General features: G+C 40.4%; 2 protein-coding genes across 2 annotated transcripts; one reads left to right on the top strand and one right to left on the bottom strand.

Annotated features, from left to right (window-relative positions):
- Positions 1-6,123: 6,123 nt before the first annotated feature.
- On the top strand, positions 6,124-11,014 carry hnrnpa3 (heterogeneous nuclear ribonucleoprotein A3). The gene is made up of 11 exons (XM_080535494.1): positions 6,124-6,145; positions 7,087-7,209; positions 7,325-7,471; positions 7,553-7,763; positions 7,859-7,948; positions 8,026-8,094; positions 8,192-8,254; positions 8,376-8,507; positions 8,636-8,800; positions 8,894-8,970; positions 9,078-11,014. Exons 1-10 carry the CDS (start codon positions 6,140-6,142, stop codon positions 8,959-8,961), a joined length of 1,074 nt encoding a protein of 357 aa, XP_080391620.1. The 5' UTR covers positions 6,124-6,139; the 3' UTR covers positions 8,962-8,970; positions 9,078-11,014.
- Positions 11,015-11,820: 806 nt separating this feature from the next.
- On the bottom strand, positions 11,821-18,929 carry nfe2l2a (nfe2 like bZIP transcription factor 2a). Its single transcript, XM_080537169.1, has 5 exons — positions 18,778-18,929; positions 14,770-15,039; positions 14,379-14,471; positions 14,057-14,239; positions 11,821-13,441 (listed from the first exon to the last, which is right to left on the bottom strand). The coding sequence occupies exons 1-5, from the start codon at positions 18,817-18,819 to the stop codon at positions 12,203-12,205; spliced, it is 1,827 nt and encodes a 608-aa protein (XP_080393295.1). The 5' UTR covers positions 18,820-18,929; the 3' UTR covers positions 11,821-12,202.
- Between the last annotated feature and the right edge of the window lie 4,400 nt (positions 18,930-23,329).

Here is a 23,329-nt window from a genome sequence, read left to right as displayed (position 1 = left end):
GATTTACTAAACCATTCACCTGCATGTCAGGAGAAAAAACGGGGCAGCAATACTGTATCAACAAATAACCATGAAGTAAAACCTCTGCTTTTCCAAGGAATTTACTACAGAGGACATATGTTGAATCAATGGCAGTTTTCAAAATACAGACATAGAGTGTGGAGGCAGTTCTGGGCATAGCAGGATCTTCACTGATCAGCCAAAGAGCATTTCCCTCGTTGAATACTTTATGCAGGGCCATAAACATGGTGTGTTCATGTGGAGTGCAATGGCTCTGCTAGAATCATTGATATGAGTCCATCTCTTTGGTCTTTGGCCTTGGAGGGAAGACCATGCTGAGCTGTTTATGAGAAACTTTAACAAAGGAATGTACAGCGATTTCAGTTTCCATATACTTACAAAGGCATTTCACCGATGATTAATGTATTTGGTTCAGCAAACAAATCTGTATGCATATTTCAATGTACAATTGTGTTTTTGTCATGTTTGTCGAATGTTTGTCTGATTTTAAGTGATTCACACTCTAACACTGATTAGTCAGGATTTTAATCATGTTTTCAGTGTCTCTCAGCAAGGTACATAGTGTGCTGATCAACTGTGTTTAAGCAGCTTGCATTATATGAAGTACCTCTGTCTCTCTCTCTCTCTCTCTCTCTCTCTCTCTCTCTCTCTCTCTCTCACACACACACACACACACACACACACACACACACACACACACACACACACACACACACACACACACACACACACACACACACACAGGCCCAAAAACAAAGAAACTACTACCTTTAGCTCACAATAAGTTGTAGTTACACCTCATATTCTATTTTTATTTGGCGTGATTTACACCCATTTCCTCTATGCAATAGAAGAGGAAACAGATGCGAGGAATTGTTCTTTTCCTTAATTCCTGGGAGAGAGATTTTGGTCAACACTGATGTGCGGGCTTTGCTTTGTACTTTCATGTGAGAGGGTGGTAGACGGTGACTAAATTGACTCTGTTCTGATTCTCCATTTCCTCATAGTTTCCACTTGCGTATGTCCGTGTATCCGTCTGCCCGAAGCCAGGTTGGCCGTGCTTTAAAGTTGGCTTCCCAAGGTCAATGCTTTTCCCTCTGCTTTTCCTGCGACAGGTGAAGGGTGTGACTGTGAGGGGTGTTCCCTTCTAAATAAATGATTAATACAGGGACGCACGAAGCAAATAATAAATTCATTAATATTGTAATTTAGGTATACATTTCTCAATAAAAGAAAATACACACGTGGAGACCAGATAGGCTTTTTGACATGTTTGACATTTGAGATATTTGACACGTGCTTGGTGATCACAGATGTGATAGGCCTACACAGTGGCATAGAATTAAACACCCAGGGAAATGACTGTTTTACAAGGTAAGTAATATTCCAGGCAAAACAATCTACATTTTTCATGGACAACAGCTCCATCTAGAGGAGGTTTTAATCTAAATGGGATGACAATGAAGACACATTTTGGAACAAACTACTTAGAATCATCAAACTATTCGGTAAACCTAGGCCTACTATTTGTTATCATGTTATCACATTTCAATGTGCATTATCAGCGGTCCAGGAATAGGTTTTTATTCTCATCTCCCTCATTCTTTAGAATATTATTCTGGGATTACGCAAGGGTTATTATAGACCCGATGTGTCTGTTTTTCTTCCCTATGTGTCTGTTTTTTAACAAGTGCATGATTGTTGATGAAATGATGATGCCATTATTACTTGTACAGCAATTTTGGGGAATTATCTGAGGATGTACTTGCATGTTGGCACACTGCGCCACCCACTGGTTCATCGACGAATCAGGATTATTCTCATTTAGGTTGCAGGACCAAATGTCGGATGGGATTAATCTACTAACTACATCAACTACAATGCACTTTAATTCACGTCAATTTATTTACCTTTTTAGAAAACTAAAAGCCTAAATGAATGCAGACCAAGGGCCATAGAGATCTCAGTCTCAAGGGTATCATCTCAAAGTAGAACTATCCAGACTGAGGCTGCACATAACCTATAGTATATACCCTCTCCCCAAAGACAATTTGCAGCATAGCTCCTCCTCCCATAATAATTTACTATATGGAGCTTTTGCTGACAGGGGCTGCTGTCACAGATATATGGTAAAACATAATTTGCGTTTTAAAATGGATATAAAACTTGTATTAATTATTGTCCTAAGTGCTGCCTTTAAAACCAAAGAGGATGTCATTCCTTTCTATTTCAGGGGCTGGTTACCTCATTCGTTTGTCTGCCAAAAACATAATAGCTAAAGCAGAATTTGACAGTTGAAATGTAAATCAAGGCCAATGTGTAATTTGTTATTTTTTTGTGTTTTTTTCATATTCATTTGTCTTTATTTACCAGGCTTAGTAGTTAGTTAGTTCAGATCCTACTTCAAAATGTGTGCTTTGGAATATTTCAAATGATTTGTCTCTATTTGCTAATGCCGTCATCTTTATATAATTAGGCAGACTACCTATACTGTATGTCTCATCATTAGTGTTAGAATCGGCCGTGATATTAAGCATTATCAAAGCCAAAAATGCTGATTATCTATATTGTCCTGCAAGATGAAAAAAAAGAAGCTACAAAAATATCACATGATGTATCCTATAGAAAATCCACTTGAAGGCAGATAATGTGTGGGTTGTCTATGATATATCTCAGTGTCAGGGGAATGTCACCTCACCGTTCAAAGAGTAAGGGGTGTGATCAACAACCAAACAAACATGGTGTCCACGGGTTGGGGCCAGGAGAAGTACACAAAACATCAATCAAACTCCATCTGTGAGGGTCTGATAGTGCAGCTCACGTTTCCTCACACAGTCCAGCTCACATCCCTCCATCCCTCATTACACAAAACATATTTGGTATTTGTAAACATGTTAACCCAACATTCTTATTAGAATGGATCATTGGTTTATAAGTTCATACTGTCGGCTTTGCCAATACCTGAATTCTTACCCAAATCAAATGGACAAAGTTGTTAATATTACTCCTGCCTCATAAGGAGGACAAATCATTAACGTCCTAATGCTCTGATGGTTACTCTGTTGAAGTAATATCTAGGTTGGTTAAATGCCCACTCCGGTTTAAAAGGATTTCATTCCAGGCCTGCAAAGTGCTCTTGAGTTGGGAACATTCCCTTGCTCTGTTGCACCAGTGCAGACTCAGTGGCTAGTTTTAGAGAGAATGGCTTTTGGATAAATCCCCTCACATCTGCTCCCCTCAAACAACAGTGGTTGGCATGGGCTTATTCTGGGACAGAGTGATACATGTTTTATGGCTATCCTATCAGGCTTGAATGTGGTCCTTTACCTACTGATGTGGGCAAATGTAAATGTAGTCCTGCATATACAAATAAAAGTTGTTATTATTATTATTATTGTTATTGTTATTATTATATAACATTGTTATCAATGTGTATGTCATTGTCACCGCTTTCCCAATACCAACATGGATGCAGAGCATGTTGCTCGTTTTAGATGACTTTCAGAATAAAACAAGAGAGTAATTTAACTGCACAGTTTCAATAGAGTGTCCATTGATGTTGTAGCATGCTGATTATTTGACAACTCCTACACCCAGAAGTGAGGACTCCTAGTGCCAGACAACTACCACTGTTCCTTAATTAAGGGCAAGCTCTGAAGCAGAAATAATGTTACCAGGCCTCGATCTCATTATCAGTTTAATTAAGAAATAAATGTGCTGGAACAAACATAGGTGGTGCTCTAGACGGTAATCGACAGTGTCACAGTGAAGGGTGAAACACATAACAGTATTTCATTTATGGTTATTGGCTTTAAAAAAAATGTTGATTCTGATTTAGAAACGTCTTATATTCATTTGAACATTTGTTTGTTATAATATTTTTTTTACTTCGAAATGTACAATAAAATTCTACCCATCCCCGTTTTTAGTACATTACCGTATTGAATTAGCAAAAACACATAGACAAATACCTCTACAGCTATAAACTATAGCAATGAATCTCATTTTAATGACTGAAATATTACTATTTTAATTGGGGCTGTATTTTCTGTGGCATACTGCAACCGTATAATGACAGACAGTACATTATCCCCAAAAACACTCATAAATTATACTTGTGATGTGTGGTTTTTCAACAATATTCTGCATTTAGTATTTTTAAGGCTGATGACAACAGAACATATTCAAGTTATTCAAAGGTTGAATTGTATCAGCTAACATTTGGAAAAACAACATTCTAACACACACCAACACAGACATTTGGTTTTGAAGATCTCACATATTATTATTACATGATTATTAACACCTCAAGGGCAACCAACCAAGTGTGCAGACTGTAATTAAATGATCCTGAGCCCTCAGTGGCCAGTAGATGGCAGACAGCTTCCCTATTTCACACAGGATTTCACACATACAATATGCCAATTTAGTCAATGCAAAACTCGAACAAAAATAAATGTTTGTCAAATATATGTTGATGGTTACCCAAATTGTCATCTATTTGTCCCCATAACCATAAATGGGGTGAGATTGACAAACACGGGGTGACCTACAGACAGGTTGTAGATTGACAGAGAGGGGGTAGACCTACAGACAGGGGGGTAGACCACTCACCTAATATGGGCCAAGTTGAACTCATGATATACTAAGCTATGATCTTATGAAGTACCCTAGGACCACGGGCCTGTAAGGTACCAGTCACTTAATTATGGCCTGATATACATATGCTACTATGCTATGATGATACTATACACTAAGCGTAAATACGAAAATGCATTGTGGATTACCCTTCCCCAATTAATGACCATGTTGTATAGTTTATGTCAAGCATTTCACTACTTATAATGTACTACTACTTACACTATATTCTGCAAGCCTAGCATAGTATTCCACCCCCATCTGACTGAATCAGGTAAAGCGGTCATGAGATGAGTTTTAAAGTGCTATATTAGCATTAGCCTTAGCTTTGAGCCAAAATGGTCAAATTTCCTCTAGAAGGCCAGTTTTTTTAGATCTGGAAATGCTTCAACTTGGTAACACATTGTAGTGCCAAGATGCATTGTTAATCAGACATGGGAGGTATATGTTTTCAATATATTTGAAGAGTATGTTAAGTGATATGAACCAGAGTAACAACAAGTGATATGAACCAGAGTAACAATATATAATGTTAAGCTGAAGAATCAATATACAGCATAGAGGCAATGACAAGGTTAGTGAATGAGCGGAAGAGGAGAAAGCAGTGGGAAGATGCATGTGGACGATGCATGTGGTAGTAGTAGGAACACTAATAATAAAATCTATGAAAAAAAATCTGGACCAATTACTTTTTGTTTTCATATCATTTTCTCTGCCATCTTGGAATGGATCTCTTATCCTTGAACACCCTGTATAGAGAGATGTGCACCACACATGTTCATATGCAATGTTGGACCAATCAGACTTACAGTTGATTTTAAGTACATTTTTATAAGTTTGGCCAAATGTTGCACCTACAGAAAAATCCATCATGGTGTGGACCTTCTTGAGTCAAATATGTTCCCTATGAGGAAATGTACCATGATTCATACATTTTCATCCAATGGGGTGGAAATGCCAGCATTCTGAAGTTAATTGTTTACTTTTGGTTAGTATAGCGCCACCTATGGTCTAATCATGGTCATTCTTTCTGCCATCGTTACTGATGCTCTCTAGTTGTGGTGGCATGCAAATTCATAGCATTTTTGGTCAGGGACTTTTGGAGCTATTTGACTAAAGCCAGGAAAACAATAATAAGAAGTAAACCACCAATAACAATACTGTTCCTACTACTAGGTGGTAGTAGTAGTAGGAACACTAATAATAATCATAATCATAATAATAATTTCAAATGCTTCTTCTCACACTTTATGCTCATGAATAAACATGAAAAATAATAATATAATAATATTAATATAATCGGTAATAATAATAATATAATAATAATAATAATATAATCGGTTTTCTGCTAATAGGGATAGGGTTAGGGTTAGGCTGCGCAGGCGCAGTTAACAACCGCGCAGGCTGCGTTCTAGTCTTGTCACGTGGTGTAGCGGTATCCTTTCTTCCCTCGTGACTGTCAGAGAGAACACGCCGCAAAATGGAGGTGAGGAATGATGGATGTTGTTAGCCTTAAATGTTTATGTCTGTATTTGAAAATGGTGCATGCATAGTCTAGGTTGAGCGAATGTGACTTTCATAATGTAAGCGAATTCAGCAAATATGGGTAGTAGCCTGACTTTACTAGCCTAACATTTTTTGGAAGTGCATGGCTTTCTAGCTAGCTAGCTTATGCTAACTCAGCTGCGTCAATGTCAGGCAAAATAGCTTCTATTGCGCGAGCTGCAATGTGCAATGTTGCTGACATATGCAAAATGCAATATGCAAAATGCTACTATTGCTGATATAGTAACTAGTATGATGAAATGTTTCAACGTGCGTTTTCTTTTCGCGTCTGATGCATGCATCATTGTTTGTCTGTGATACTGATTGCTGTCAAAAATAAATGATGCACATTGCAGGGTTGGTCAGAGATGAGGCCTGGCTTTCCACTTAATTGGCCGGCGTGGGCTGCTAAGTCTTTACTTCAGCCGGGTTGCATGGGCATACATAGCTTTTGATTGGTAAATTAGCTGACTGTGTTTATTACGAATGTAGGAATGACACCATGTCGAGGTTTACATAGTTCATTCTAGAGCTATGGTTGAATAGCTCCAAAATGGCGAATGCATGGTCTTTTTTTCCAGACCTCTCCAATGCATGGTCTTTTTTTTCCAGACCTCTCCATTATATTGGAGAATGTGCATCTGAACAAACTGTGGAGGCTGTAAAATAAGAGTTGGCATGGGAGACCCTCCTAACATTGTTTTGTCAGCATTACTTAGCCAGGTCTTCCCACCGTGGCGATGCTGTACCCGACCAGGGAGCGACGATTTATAGCAGCGCTTGGAGGATAAGGGCATGGATAGGCCATTAAGCCTAGCTGTTACGGTGTTCATATCATTGCATTGTAATGTGTGATATGCTTATTTCAAATTATTTCAACAGAATCATGAATCTAAGGAGCCTGAACAGCTCAGGAAGCTGTTTATTGGGGGACTGAGCTTTGAAACAACCGAGGAGAGCTTAAGGATCCACTTCGAGCAATGGGGAAAGCTGACCGATTGTGTGGTATGTGTTTTTTCCCGTTTTTTTCTGTATTGAGTGTGGATGGAATGAAAATGCATGTTTGTTTGCCAATAGAATGAATCTAACCTGCTAGTGTAATACTCATGGTTTCATGCAGGTGATGCGAGACCCAAACAGCAAGCGTTCCCGGGGGTTTGGCTTTGTAACTTACTACTGTGGGGAGGAGGTGGATGCTGCCATGGCTGCCCGCCCACACAAAGTCGATGGACGTGTTGTGGAACCCAAAAGGGCTGTGTCTAGAGAGGTACAGTAAACCAACCCAGTCTCACAATCCCCTATTTTTGTAGTTTGATTGGTGTGTGCTCAATTATTTTTGCTCTCTCAGGACTCTTCCAGACCCGGTGCCCACCTGACAGTGAAGAAAATCTTTGTTGGGGGCATCAAGGAGGACACAGACGAAATGCATATTAGAGAGCATTTCGAGACCTATGGGAGGATTGAATGTGTTGACATAATGGAAGAACGCCAAACAGGAAAAAAGAGGGGATTCTGTTTTGTCACGTTTGATGACCATGACACTGTGGATAAAATCGTTGGTATGTTATTGTATAAACTTTTAATGTGTTCAATCTAAACACCAGAAGAAAAAAAACTTCAGTTACCCTAAATATTTTCCTTGTTTTCATTTTAGCTCAGAAATACCACACCATAAACACCCACAACTGTGAGGTCAGGAAAGCACTCTCGAAACAAGAAATGATGGAGGCCTCCAATCAGAGGGGTAAGCATCACCAAACTTAAATGTGTTTTTTTGAAGATTTGGATGTTGCGTCATTGTTAATTTTGCATTCTCTCAAGGTGGAGGAGGAGGATCTGGAAACTTCATGGGCAGAGGCGGCAATTATGGTGGTGGCAACTTTGGACGAGGTTATTACTTTTTTACTATACAATGATCTTTTTACTCACAACCAGCAAGAAAAACACATTGAAATTCAAACACATTATGTAATCTTATGTTTTATAGGTGGCTATGGTGGAGGGAGAGGTGGTTATAGAGATGATGGCTACAATGGATATGGGGGAGATGGTAAGTAAGCATTAGTTTGGATTCAGGAGGGGGACTTAAGCTTGTAAAACAATTGACTGTGTTCTTCTAATCATGTCAATTCCTTATCACAGTTAATGGTTTAATATGCTTTTCTCTCCAGGTGGAGGTTATGGTGGGGGACCTGGTTATGGAGGTGGGCGAGGGGGTTATGGGGGAAGTCCTGGATATGGAAATCAGGGTGGAGGGTTTGAAAGACAACATGACAACTACAATGATGGAGGCAACGCTGGAGGTACTGCTACCCTGTTTGTGTTGTTTTGTTTACCTGTTAACTATGGTATTTTCTAGAATCTAGATAGTATATTTTCTGATGCCTGACATAGCATATTGTTCTGAAATCCAATCTTTGTATCTCCCTAGGGAATTTTGGTGGTGGTAATGGTAGTGGTAGTGGTGGTGGTGGAGGTGGAGGAGGAGGAGGTGGAAATTATAATGACTTGGGGAACTACGGTGGACAGCAATCCAGCTATGGTCCCATGAAGGGGAACAGTTTCGGTGGCAGAAACTCTGGGGGGCCCTATGGAGGTGAGTGTTCTCTTTCAGGGCTGGGTGACGAGGTATGCTGTCTGGTGTTGTGATGACATAATTTTCTGTTGGCCAATCATTGTTCATCCCCAGGTGGCTATGGCTCAAGTGGTGGAGGAGGCAGCAGTGGCAGCAGTGGCTATGGCTCACGGCGATATTGATACTGCAAGGTTTGTGTTAGTTCCGTTTAAATACACATGCCTAATTGTATATAGTACAGAGTGGGCTCATGCAAGTCTAGAATAACTGTTTGTTCTATCCTGTATCCATTCAACAGGCTTCAGTGCTTAGCAGGAGAGGAGATGAGCAAAGGAGTGGTCAGGAAAGCTGCAGGTTACGTTGAGGCAGTCGTCTGAAAGCATTAGAGGATCACAGAAGTCAGAAAAGTTACTGCAGCTTTAACGGGAGGCACTAATGCTAAAAAAGGACTGTACACGGAAGCTACAATGTGAAAGAGTGTAGCTAGTACCTTCCTCATTTGTGGTAGATGTATCCACACATTTTCCTTTTGTGCTTCTGAAGCGTGTGTATTTTGTACTTGTGAATCAATTAAAATAACTTCTTTTTTATTTTATTTTTTATTTTTACTCCAGTCAGTTTGTAATAGTCTTAAGTCATTTTGCTGTAGACTCATTAGACTTTGTCGTCTTTATATCTGTCAAGAACTTGGTTCTGTCAAAAGGGCTTATACACAACAGGCCCAACAATGAGTGAGAGTTGTCAATTTTTTTGAAGTTAATATGATTGCTCCTTTCAGTATATCATGTATATTTTGATTTGTATTTCAAGTTCAGTATGTATTTCATTCAAAGTGTAATAAGCAATTACAAGCAGTGTAGATGATTTAAGGGCATGTGTTTCACGCTACTTGTATTCAGTGAACAGAATTCTAGATTGTTAACATATTTTGAGAAGTGAAATAAAGTTGTGTAGAAAAGTTCTATGAAGTATAGTGCATCATTGGCTCAGAGAGAGAGATTGAAGAGTTGGATTTGTCATTTGTCAAGTGTAGCAAATCAATTTTGCCAGAAGAATATTTTTGTTTTCTTGGAACTTTCTTGAAAGATCATTTTTCCTGACTGAATGGCAAGGGAGTCTTGGATAGTCCTAGCGCAAGGCCCAAACACCACCTATGCCAGTTTTTCACTAGTAGGATTATCACAGCTACCAGCTTCTACAGTTGGGCCTCAGCGGGATAGTATGGAAGATTGCAGATGACTGTCAGACAGGACCTCTTCAGCCCCAGCACAGTGGACCAGTCAGCATGTTGTGAGAGAAAAGAGAAGGCAGCATCGAGAGCCACGCCCTTGGATGAAAGCTTGCAGATTCGTGCCTGGTAGTGAGCATCGTTTCGTCAAGGCTAGTATACCTTCCAAGAACAGCTGATGCTAGCGAAGAAAGACTAGCAAGTTCCTGGACATTTGGAGATCCTGTTGAGTCAGAGATACTGCAGTTTACCAGCAAATACTGACTAGGTTTCATGCCTTTCAGGGATGAGGGAAGTGAGTATTTCTCAAGCAGTACTTAATATAAAGAACATTGAACAGGTAACCACTTTGCTTGATTTACAGATTGGAAAAGAAGGATAACGTCTGAAAATCTAATGACACGGTAACAAGGAAGGTTCTGGATGGGTAAGACTCCGTATTTTTAGTATTTATAGGGCTGCACATACTGTAATACGATGAGGTTTGAATTGGGTCTGGGAATGGGCTCACTCATACACAATTTAAGATCAGCTTGAGCGATCACACAACTGCTTCATGACCATCAGGGATTTTTGTAACAGGCCTACATTTGCTCAGATTTCAACTACAGGCATCTCAGGTTTTTTTTTTTACACTACAGTTTTTTCCCATGTTTATGTAAATCTCTAGTAACTTGTTTGGAAGGCTTTGACATTTTTTCACTGCAAAAATATTGTCAGACAATTTAATTAAATTGAGATACCACCACATAAGGCACTTACCCTGAAGAAGGAATTAATACTTCAATAGGCTACTATCCCAAATCCAATTTAAATTTTACAGAAAAAATTCTGTGTAGATAATAAACACAAAGTATGCATGCCCAAATTGACTTGTGTGTCCTCGAATAAAGGCATCTCCCCTAAAATGAATGAGTGATTTATTTTGTATATGCAACTGCAGATAATTGACATGTTGTCTCATGATGCAGTCAGGTACACTCATGGCTCATGTGGTCACAGTGCAAGTGTAGATTCAGCTTTCTGGACATACAGGTTGACTTGGACAGAACCATAACAACTGACTCAACAATCAAGTGTTTGATTCTACCTGTATGGAATAATAAACCTAGCTTGTTTGTACTTTCTCATATCTTTGTAGTTTTGTTTGCGTCATAGTCTTGTTTGAGAGAGAGGAGGAAGGTGTGGTGGTCAAAGGTAATGCTTGTGTGTGAAAGTGCATGGAAGTGCAAATACTACAATGTGCAGTGCTGTGCTTTTCCAAAGTGTTTGTCCAGTGGACCTTTGTGAAGTCGTCATGGATGGTTCACATGGAGTGTAGCTGAACAATAGTGGCCACTGTTGCATAACTAAAGAAATGCAATCACGTCCATTTTCCTTAGACATTTTTGTTTTTAGGGCATACCTACTGTACAAGAGTTCTACAGCATTATATTATTTGAGTCATGAATGTCCACACTTAGTCGACTGTATATGGGCTTTGTATCTGTTGAAGGAAATAACCACAGTGATTTGAGTAACAATACTCAACCCAATGGCTATGTCGATTACATTGAGAATGGCATTTGAATTCCTGCAATCTCCTTTTTAACCAAGGATAATGTTTCCCATACTTGGTTTGGTCCGCAAAGGCAACCACATGGATAGTTACATAATCACTGTTCCCAAAACCATATGTCCATCTGGCATTCATACTATAGGCCTCATTGTTGGTAAACTGAAATGTTACAATGTTTAAAGTTTCAGAAGAGTACGCAACAGATCATCTTGACTATATAAATACAGTAGTTTTATTTATTATAAAGCACAAGAGATACAAAAGAAATGGAGCTGCAAATCAAGGAGTAAAGTTTATAAAACAGACTTTTAAGTAACAGTGATTGCAACAAAATTATTAGCACACTATAATATATACAGTACATTTTCATGTCTCAATAGCAAATAATGTATACATGTATTTACAAACAATATCGATAAAACAATCTCAGAGGGAAATAGAAAGCAGTACAAAAGAACTAAAATATCAAAAATATGATGTAGAGATTCAAGAAAAGTGAGCAAAAACTATATAATAGTTCTGCTGTTTTACACTTAAAAGCCACTTAAAGCCAAGCAACTACAAAGTTATCTTCTGCATAGTATTATTACTATGATAATGCAGTAAAGAGGTAACTGAGAAGTAAAGCAGAAAAGTGCTAGTTGCTCTTGAGTGTCTTTTTAATGCGAGGGACGAGGAAGACGCTGCCATCGGTGGTTTGTTGGAGGGAGTATTCAGAAGGGGAGTAGGGCTTCCCCTCCTCGTCCTTCAGCATACTGAACACCTCCAGGTACAGGGCATTGAGGTCCTGCTTCATCTGCCGCAGGCTGCAGCTGTTCTCCGTCTTCTCTCTCACCAAATGCTCCTTCTCCTCCTTCAGCGAGTCCAGGTCATACTCCAGCCCCACAATGCTCTCCATCTTGCGCTTGCGGCAGTTTTGGGCCGCCACCTTGTTCTTGCCCCGGCGGCGGATGTCCCGTACCAGGGCTAGCTGGCCTTCGTTGAGCTGGTGCTTGGACATCATCTCGTTGAAGTCGTCCACGGGCAGGTTGATGATCATGTCCACGGTGAAAGGGATCTTGAGGGCCTTGGCCCGCTGTTCGTCTCTTGAGAGACGCACCTCCGAGTGTTTTCTCTGCTTGTCTTTGGAGTAGGGGGGGTTGTTGTGGCCAGTCTCCTCGTCTGGCTCTGTTTTGTGGTGTTTGGGCTTTTTGTCCTGTTCCTGGGATGTCGGGCCCGAAACAGAGATAGCTGGCTGGATGCCGTCAGGTTGGAACGACAAGGAGAACATCTCTGAGTAATCTGATTCTGCACTGCCAGGGTTGCTGTCCATCTCCTCCATGTCTGAGTCACTGTAGCTAAAAGAGCCATCCTCATACATAGACTTCTCAGGGGAGCTAGCAAGTGGGCTTGTAGTACCAGACACTCCTGAATCCGAGTCTGGAAATTCTCCTATTACTTCAGGGTTGCTCCTCTCAAACGTATCTCCAGAAGGGCCACGTATGTCCATTGGTTTAAAGGGAGGCTCGTTTGGTATCTCAGCCAATGGGCCGCCTCTCTTCCCCAGACAAGGCTGGTGGCCGCTGCTCACTTTTGTATTGAGAATGTCCGGGTAGAACATGTCACAAAACCCGTCTGCAGTGAAGTTGGTGTTCTGGTCTGGGGCTTTCAGAGTCATCTGACCGAGGTGGTCTGGTGGCGCCACGTTGGGGAAGGTCCCCTGGAAGTCGTTGATGAATTCTGGTGGACAGACCTCAGCTGTGTTAGGCCCCACTTCTGTGTGGGTAGGGATTGGGTAAAAGCTGTAGTTTGGAGTCTGCACTTCAGGGTTAGGGTTGTTTGTAGGCAGATATGCTGTTGTCTCCAGTGTGTCCTCCATCTGCATATTCAGGCATTGCTAGAAAAATTAGATTGAGAGGCATCATAAATCCACTCATCATCAGACATGTTCTATGTAATATTATATTTAATCAGTGTTTTTACAAAGCATGCATAACTATTTCCACTGATTCAATGTTTTCACCTTCATTTGTGGTTCAAGCATTCCCTTTTTGGCATAGTAAGCTAAGTGTGAATGCAGTCATGCTGGCAATGAATATCTAAATACAAGGTTTTAGAATTTGATGGAATGTGGGATTTTACTCAAATACACTGCAGGCTACTTATGATCTGAAGTACAGTAGTGCGGCTAGTGTTTACTTATATCTTAATGCTACTTAAACTGCATCCACTGCTATGCATTGAGAGCTTTTTGGTTGCTACCAAGGACACAAGCGGCTTCACACCTTTGAGACCTCCCTCCCACTGCTGTGAGGCTGCACCATGTGGAAACCTGATCGTAGTGGCATTAGTGCAGTACATATCTGCCTCTGTGTGCACCATTCAAACTGGCAGAACAAAGGTGAGTTTGTCCTCATGCCTGGCTGCTGCTGCCATCCATGCATTCTTTGGGTGTTTGTTACACCACAAGAGACCATGGTGCCATTGAGGCAGGAGAATCTCCCTATTGTACCTGCAGCTCAGGGAGGGACAATAGCTCCATCCAGGCCTGCTCCAAATCTGGGGAGGTCCTCTGTGGGGCCAGTGGGGCTGTGAGTAGGGGGGCCTGGGGCAAAGCCGGCTGTTCTGATGGCATCATGACGTGGCCAATGTTGGTGGCTGGAGCAACGGTGGTGTCCAGACAAGCAGAGGTAGTCTACATATCAACGCAATGAGAGTTTTTTTCCGTTAAAAAACAGTAACAGACAGGTACACTACACACAACAGAATGCATTGGTTACGAAGTAATTGATGGGGATAATATTTTGAATGTAATAATGTATCTGTATTCTTACCTCCGGTGCTTCTACTAGTGGGAAGGTCTCTGCCAACAGTTGCATGCATTCATCAAATGACAATGCTTCCCCATCCTCAGTGAAACTGACATTCTGAAAGCAAAGATTCAAGGATATTCATATCTTCATATAAATGCTTCCCATTCCATTACACTTTGTATCCATTTCAACACAATAGTTAAGAATTTGAGCTGAGTGCATAGAGCATAAACAAAGGCCTATACAGAGCAGATTCGAAAGAGCTAAACCCACCAATGCAAAACGACAGAGCCACCTGTGTTTCCCTAATTACACTGGATGAGGTGGTTACCTAGCTATTGAGCAGCTGCACCCAACCCTGTGAAGAGGGGGTGTGGCCAGGGCCTAAAATGATTGATGGCTGTGTTTGTACCTGTGTGACCTCAGAGGGCGAGGTGGCAGACTGCGCCTGGCCATTGGGTGCTGCTCGGCGGGGCACAAACTCGCCCGTCTCCTCATCCAGCTGTAGCTGGGCCTGCCGGGCCTTCTCCTGCTCCCTTAGCAGCTGCTGCCTCTTTTCCTCCTCCAGCTCCCGCTGCCTCTGCAGCTTGTGCTCCTTCTGACGGTGGCTGTAGTCAAACACCTCGCGCCGGGCACCCAGGTCAATGTCCTGCCTCCACAGGATGTCGATCAGATCCATGTCCTGTAAGAACACATCAGGTGAGACCCGGACTCACAAAACACACTGCAGCGAGAGGAGAGATTTTGTCATGGAACAGAGAAGAGTGTCCCTGTTGTGTAGCATGGCTGCTGTGGTTCAGTGCCACACCCCATCCCTAAGGGTGGCTATCCTTTGACAACATTTCTACCGTGAATGTAATGAGGAAGAAGCAGCATGAATAATAGATGCAGTTCTCAATTTCCCCTGTGCTGAGTCCCTGCCCACAAAGAAGACATGCGTCTTAGCCTCTGCCTCTCCCCACACAAAGAAGCACAGGGACCGGATCCCTCTCTGACAAATAAATGAGGAGACAACACATCTGATTTAGCTACAGAATGTTTTACCTCAGCCTGTCACATTAAATCAAGTATTAGAAATAAATCATTAATCACATCGGTGTTTTGTTATATCACAAAATCAAATGTTTGTTTTACTTCTGGTGTAAGATACCACAATGCACCACAAGGTCACCAAACCCACTAGAGGGAGAACCGGATATTCCACTTTGTGCCTGTTCAATGTTTTATCTGGCTATCCAGTCAAACTTCATGCCAAGTAAAGTATTTCCTATCAGCAGTTTTATTGTTTCTCGGAAACAAGAACAACAAGAACAACAACAAGATAACAATCGAATACCTGGTAGAAATGTTGTTTAGTTTTGTGAGTTTAGTATGCTTTTAGTATCACCAGTATACCACATGTTTATAACTACACAATTTCTACCTCATCTACCTCTCTCAGTGGCTGACTGTTATTAGCTGCCTGTTAAGTCAGGAATGTCCAGAGATAAACTGCGCTAGTCTCTCCCGTGGGCCTCTTAACATCCATTACACAGAACTTATTTACAGAAGCCTTCAGGAAACGTTTCACAAGGGCCTTGGGAGATTGCATAAAACCAACATATTAGGTCACAAGGAAAGCTCTGCGCATGTGACTATTTGTTACTTATCTGTGTAATAAAGCCAAACTATGGGCTACTTTCAGAGGTTGGATCACATGGGCAGAACAGAAAATGCAGAGAGGAAGTTAAAAAAGGACGAGCAAAGAGGATGTAGTATTGCAGAGATGTCAAGCTTAGTCTCAATAGGTACAATAGGTATGAATAATGATGACATAATTAACATTGAATCTAATCTAATCTAATCTAATAATTTACTGTTTGGCTGCAACAGTGGTACACTGCTGCGAAGAAAGCCCTCTAAACATGTTCACATGTGTTACATCAGCATAGGCTGTAGAAGTATGACCACTTAAGCCTTTAACGTCACCAGGGCTGTTTAGGACAATAGTCCCTCTATTAACCTAGGAGTAGTGAGTGCACAATCATACATTATGGCTGTGGGGAGAATGGACAAGAGCTCAACAGAATGGACAAGAGCTCAACACAAACAGCCAGATGGATACAACTCTCGAGGTCACTGGTCAGCCATGTTTTCTCCTTCAAAAACACCATGTTGAGTCCAACTGTCACACCTCACAACTCCCTACTACCAGTTAGAACAGTAAGGAAATGCATTTTGTTTCCTTTCAAATATACTTATTCAAGGTGTGACACTAAAGGATATGGTTCCTTTCTCACATCAATAACTATAGTTGCATGTACTATGATAAAGATACACATTGATTCCAACCATTACCTGCTATACCCCAAAGAAAAACACATACCTTTTCCATTTACACATATAATGTGTGTTATGTAAAGGTCTATATTCTATTCTTATATCGCCTAGTCGTATAACTGAAACCTATACAATACATTTGTTCATACTTAAATGAAACATAAAATAGGCTAAATCAAATAAAATAAAATGGATATTCCATTATGGAACCCTTTCAAGCACTGCTCTATAAGAGATTGATATAACAGTTGTAAATAGTTATGTCCAAGTTGTTTTGGATGAAGAACACGTGTTTCATGTAATAATATTGTTATAATTCACACAGAAGACCTATTAGTTTAAATCCGGTTAGAGTGAACTCTTAAAATTAGATGTATATGTATGTATCCACATAATACAAGCTTGAAAAAAAAGTAAACAGTTCACAAATCTTTCTCGATAGCCTAAAGTATGTTGTAACTAATGTAGTGTGTTCATTTCTGTCTGTCACTAAGATGAGGGCTGTCCTTAAAATAAGGAAATGGGCTTGTAAAAATACATCTTCAATTTCCTGGATTAGCTAGAAGGTGTAAATAAAAAACACTTCCCCGTTTACATGCTCAACAACATCCCTTTGTTCAAAAACCAGACCAAACTTTGAATAAGCCCATGGTGGGCTTGGAGTTTCCTTCTCAGTCTGTGCAACAACTCAAACAGTAGAATAAAACCATAGGCCTACTGGTGTTTTGGGGGAATACTGTAGTCGACACCACTTATAAAGTTGGGACAAACATAGTCCGACATAACAGGAACTGTAAGTGATTGTGTAGTAGAAATGTGAAAATATTCCTAAAAGGATTTCTGCAATTCCACTGTTTATATCAACATCTAGACAAGGCCTCTGGGGGAGCCTAACAGGACACACTCCTCCCCTTCCACACATCCACCCCGAAGAAAGAATGATGAAATACAGCTGTAACAAACCATGCTTTTTACCCTGCATGTTCAAACATTGAAGTACAAACCTAGAACGTCTTGGGAACGTAAGTACAGTACAATAGGCCTACTTAAAAGTCAATTAAGTAGGATTAGTTCTTCAGTCCAACACTTCAAAACACTCCACACAACACTTCAAAACACTCCACACAACATTTCAGAAAAAAGTAAAGCAGAGAAAGGCCAAACAACTGACCAACTCTAAAGGCTTTGCTTTGTATATTAACCAGAAGAAGGAAGAGCTTTTATATAATCACCATTAGACAACATGAATCTAGTACAACTCTTGGTCGGCTAAATCACTTGGGTTATTGTAACAATGAATGTGTGTTCACACACATCTTTTAATTCTAAATATAGCCTCCTAACCTAACCTATGTATGTCATGTTCATAGTAAAGACTTAAGGATTCAATTCCACACTGCTGTGGCCTTCGATTGGGCAAGAAGCAAGGAGCAAAGGTATGATCACACGCTATGGGGCTCCCTGGGCGCAGAGGGGGACTTTGACGGCCAAAACTCTAAATTACAATAATATTTAATTAATGTTGTAATGGGTGAAGTTTCATTCTCTTCAAATTGCCATATTATTTCCTACTTATCTTAACCTGCACACGGACCTTAAAATGAACCTGATATTTATGTTTAATATGTCGCCCACACAGGTTTGAGTTGAATGAACCAGTGAGACTTCAATGACTTAGCAGAATTTTCTTAGAGCTCTCCGGCTCGGACATTGTACATTCGGATCGGAAGGCGTCTGTCAAAAACACTAGTGACTAGTGGGAAACATAGCATCGTGATACTTAACAAGTAGCAATATTTACGAGTGAATGTTCAATAGTAGCCTAAATAAGACTATCGTCTATGTCAAGGGGGAGAAGGTTGCTGTGAAAACAAACATTTGTATCAGGACGTGAACATGACAGGTATTCACATGAGTGTGTGACTGTCAGTATGAGTAACAAGAAAAGTTTTAACTAATTAAATGTCAGTAGTCGGGGCAATTAAATCGTGATAGTGCCTGATTAAGACTTTGAACCATAGCATCACACAGGCCGACAGTATTCTTGGCATATGCTTTGCGGTGAATAATAATAGGTCCTAGACAATAACAATATACATACCTGTTGACTAGGATGCATTTTAGGCATCTCAATTTCCATCATAATGGAGAGTAGTCTTATCCCACGCCCAAAAAAAATACCAATATAAAAAGTATATTTGTATTCCTTAACAGCAATATAAAATGGTGGACTATCCGAAGACGAGGAGTACCGCCGCAGTATCGTTTGGCTATGAGGAAATATTGCTTCTCTAATCTTATGACATTTTACGGAAAACCCCAAGCAGTCTGCCGGCCCTGCCCACAAGTTGCGGCAGCCAGTCATGCGCTCTGGACCGGAGAACTATGGAGGACCAGCCAGTCATGCGCTCTGGACCAGAGAACCATACCTGTCAACATTGGGATTTGAAAATATGGGATATTTTCCAAAAAATAAGGGAAAATAAGGGATATCCCCCCTGCGCACCCCCGGGTCATCCTCTCCCCCCCCCCACCATCCACAAACCATACCCCTTACATTTAGACTGTACACACAGTCAATCCTAACATCACCACTAGACAACCATAGGAGACCCCTTACATTTAGACAAAGCTATACACTGTCAATCAACCACCTGCTTCAGTGCAACAATAATGAAGTAGTTCCTACATTAAGTAAGTGACTACAGGTGGTCAGAATCAGATACCTGGTTGAAAGTAAAATACTTTGAACATCCCTGCATGAAAACACAAAAGGGCATCTAAATTCAGCACATTTATTTATACATTACATGACACCGTGATGTCAATGGGAAAAGAGCGGCGCAAAGCTACCAGCGATCATTTCAAAACGGAGATAACCGAGGCTGCGTTCGTAAACACGCTCTGAAAATCTGATCACCACTCATGGAATGCCTCTTGTCCAATCAAATGACTTGGTCCCTTTATGACGTTGCACCTAGTGTGCGTTCCGGCACTCTCAGAGCAAGATTACGAACGCAGCCCAAGAGAAAAGTCAACTCTGACATGGATATAGCGATTGTGCGCATGCGTCTAACGTCTAACAATTAAGTGTTAAATTATATTTTATTATAGGTTAAAAATACGGGAGATTTACGGGAAAATATTTAAACGGGAGCACAGAGGGAAAGAAAGGTAAAATACGGGAGAATCCCGGGAAAAACGGGAGGGTTGACAGGTATGCAGAGAACTATGGAGGACCAGCCAGTCATGCGCTCTGCGAACTGCGCTGGGATCGTCCCCCTCAATGTCCTATTGGGGTGAACATGGCTGTGTGGTTCCTTGCTACAACATAAACAAGGAATTTGTTACGCAACCAGCATCATTATTAGATTAGAAGGGGCAATGTTTATACTAGAAGGCTTTTTACTATAACCTAATTGTATAACTTTTAACGACTAAAATTCACTCATAAATCTTGTAAGCTATAGTCAGACCTATAACTTACAAAGTGTATGAGCCTATGTGGAGAATATTATGCACTGATCATTTCATTACAATTCAAACTAATGCTGTGAAGTAGATGTGTTTAGGTAAATAGTGCTCAAATTACCAGCATGATGTTTTGTTTTGTTTTTGGTGTTGTTTTTGCATTCATTCACTCATTGGCAACTACACTACAGGGACAAATATAGCTTGGCTTCATGTAGGCTGTCCCTTAAGGGCTCTGCACACAGCGTGCGATTTCTGTTGCGCGTCAACGTTCCATTTTGAAGTTTGAATGGAAGTCTATGAGAACATCGCATTTACCCACACACGGCCCCGATTTTAATCGCACGGCGAACATTCGATTCCATTCATTTGACAGTGCGACAAAACTCGCACGCCGTGTGCTTTGTCCCATTCAAAATGAATGGAATCGAATGTTCGCCGTGCGATTAAAATCGGGGCCGTGTGTGGGTAAATGCGATGTTCTCATAGACTTCCATTCAAACTTCAAAATGGAACGTTGACGCGCAACAGAAATCGCACGCTGTGTGCAGAGCCCTTTAGCCTATGTGATTCTGAAAGTTGGTCTATTACATAGCGACCCCTTCTGGTTTTTAGATAAAGGTCTACTTCAGCACAGCAGGCCTACAGCATGCCCCAGGCCACTGCACCTTATCTAGAGCCACATCATCTACTTTTTGGCTATAGATCTAAAGTTGCTCCTGTGAAGGGGATACTACACCGAGAAGGGTTGAAATTGCTATAGCATGACAATCATTGACACATTCTACACTAGACCAGTAGTATAGCTTACTGTAATAGGTCAATGGTACTTTATTTCTTGCAAATTTACAAACAATTATATGCATAATGAACATTAGCCTGATATTATATTTCTTGTAAGAGGAGTGGGTGAATGAATAGTGTCGACCACCATTAGTCCATTCAATTGGATCTTTATACATAAAAACAAAGGTATTGTGAAACCTGTCGCTGAGAACACAATAGGTCCTTGGTAGCCCCCTCAACGTGTCTAAAATTCTGACACCTGGGTGTAAGTAAGGTTGGGATGCAGATGCAATTAAGCAGTGTTTGAAAGATGACCTGTTAATGAGATGGGCTTTATAACCACGCGCTCTGACACATATATGTAAATAACCTCACTCTACCTCGAGTTCTAACTCACCTTACAGTGCAGCCCACTGTCCCGCTGTCTGAAATTTACACTATAAGGAAAGTTTTTTTTCTTTTTTTTTCAAGCGCGCTCACGAATACGCGCTCACGTTTGGCAGCTCCACGTCGACATTCTTCCAGCTGCAGACTTGTACTGCACAGGGGCTGGGAGACGAAGAGGTAAACGCGGCGTGAAGGCACCTCACTAACAGTGTACAGCAGGTCCAAAGAAGGACACCAAACGCAAAATTAAGTATTGAAAACTCTCTCTGTGTCTTCTGGTGTAGTTAGTACTGCAATGTTTTCAGATAGCGTCCTGGGGTTTGCATTTTATGATCTATTTGCCCTCGTGCTGGATTGCAGAGCTCTGGCCCCTTTTAACTGCTCCCACTTCTACCAGGTACAGTATGATTAGTAAGTTAACACTTCTTTTTGGTTCTTATTACTGTTTCTCATATTGAGAATCGTAGACTTAAGCTTATGGCATCATTTGTTGATCGAATCATAACATAATGCACTATTTGATTTTGCACTTTGAAACTTCTTGACAATTGACTTAGTAGTTAAAATACTTTAGCCTCATAACTTTATTGTACATATACTACTGATGCTGTTGAATGTTTATCATTTCATTGTTTAATCAGATATGTGTTAGATGTTCTTAATTTCTATTCGCTAGATTGAAAATTCTCTTTAAAACTCAAGTATAGTAACAAGTATAAAGTTGCATAATAAATGCATGAATCCCTTGAGTGAAACGTTCATCATAGAGAAACGTGTGATTCCAAATGTGGTGACTATAGACACGTCAGCTGTTCTCCATATCAACTGCCCTAATTGTTAACTTTACAACCTTGAAGATAGTCCAGGTTGAACTGGAAAGTAAATGCTCATGAAAAGTTCAGTCAGTTATTGTATATTATTTAATGATGAAAGCATTGTGGTGGGGATCTGGTGATAGAATGTTAGAATCAATCCAAGTTTCCAACAGCAGGTACCTCATTCACATTTAAACACTTCTGTGTTGTTTTAACAGGCCCAGAGAGGTATTTGCCTACTCCTCTAAGTTCCATGTACTGTAAGGCACTTTTTCTGAAGCAGTCATCTGTATTTGATTCAGTCACATTATGCTATATGGCTTTGAATGTTAGTAGGTTTTCTTTCAGATCTCAATATTGACAGTGCAAACTCAACCCACACGCAGTTAAATGTATTCTATGATGTCAAGTGTTAATCAAGTAAGCGCATAGGAAACATACTTGTATTTCACTCTCTTGTAATATGTTACAGGTGAAGGAGTTGTGAAAATGGTTGACACAAAGGAGCAGCCTATGTGGCACTGTGGCTTTCCAAGTAAAGTTCTGTGATACACTTAGACTCTAATCGTTTGCAGTCAGTGCATTACAGAACTTTGTTTTGGGAGTTAATGCTCTGGCCGGAGGGAAACAGACATAACATCTGGACATTGGGACAATATTCCACAACATGGCATTTCAAGTATTTCAATCTTTCTCTCACATGTTTTTTTCTTCTGCAAATAAAACTCGATCTATCAGCAATGACTTGCCTCATGACTTTTCATCTATCTGTAATACTAGTATAATGTTTATGAATAGTAATATGAGGGTACACAGGCAATACAACTGTTGGTAGGAGTGAAATGACTATGAATGAAAAAAAAATGGAGGACCAGAATGTCATGGTAGATTGTTAAACTTAAAAAAAAAAAAAAAAAAAAAAAAAACACTCACAGTCAGCCATATGGAAACTTCAGCCATGCCCCACTTTCACTTGGTCATGTGACTCAGTGGAGGTGAAATAGAAAGGTAAACAGACAGGTTGAAAAGATAAAATCTGCGTTTCACTGCTTAGGGTAATGTAGTGGTTATCATTGCAGACATTACCACACACGGGTCATGCATTAACATAAAACCCATAAATCAATTCATTAATCAATATCACTACTAAGACAGTGTTTTGCTATATTCATTATTTTTTTTAGCACAATGCCA

This window comes from Nansenia antarctica (assembly GCF_963989245.1).
Source record: "Nansenia antarctica genome assembly, chromosome: 7".
Lineage (NCBI taxonomy): Eukaryota > Metazoa > Chordata > Actinopteri > Argentiniformes > Microstomatidae > Nansenia > Nansenia antarctica.
Note: the sequence above shows the minus strand (reverse complement) of the source record. Positions and strands in the feature narration are given on the sequence as shown.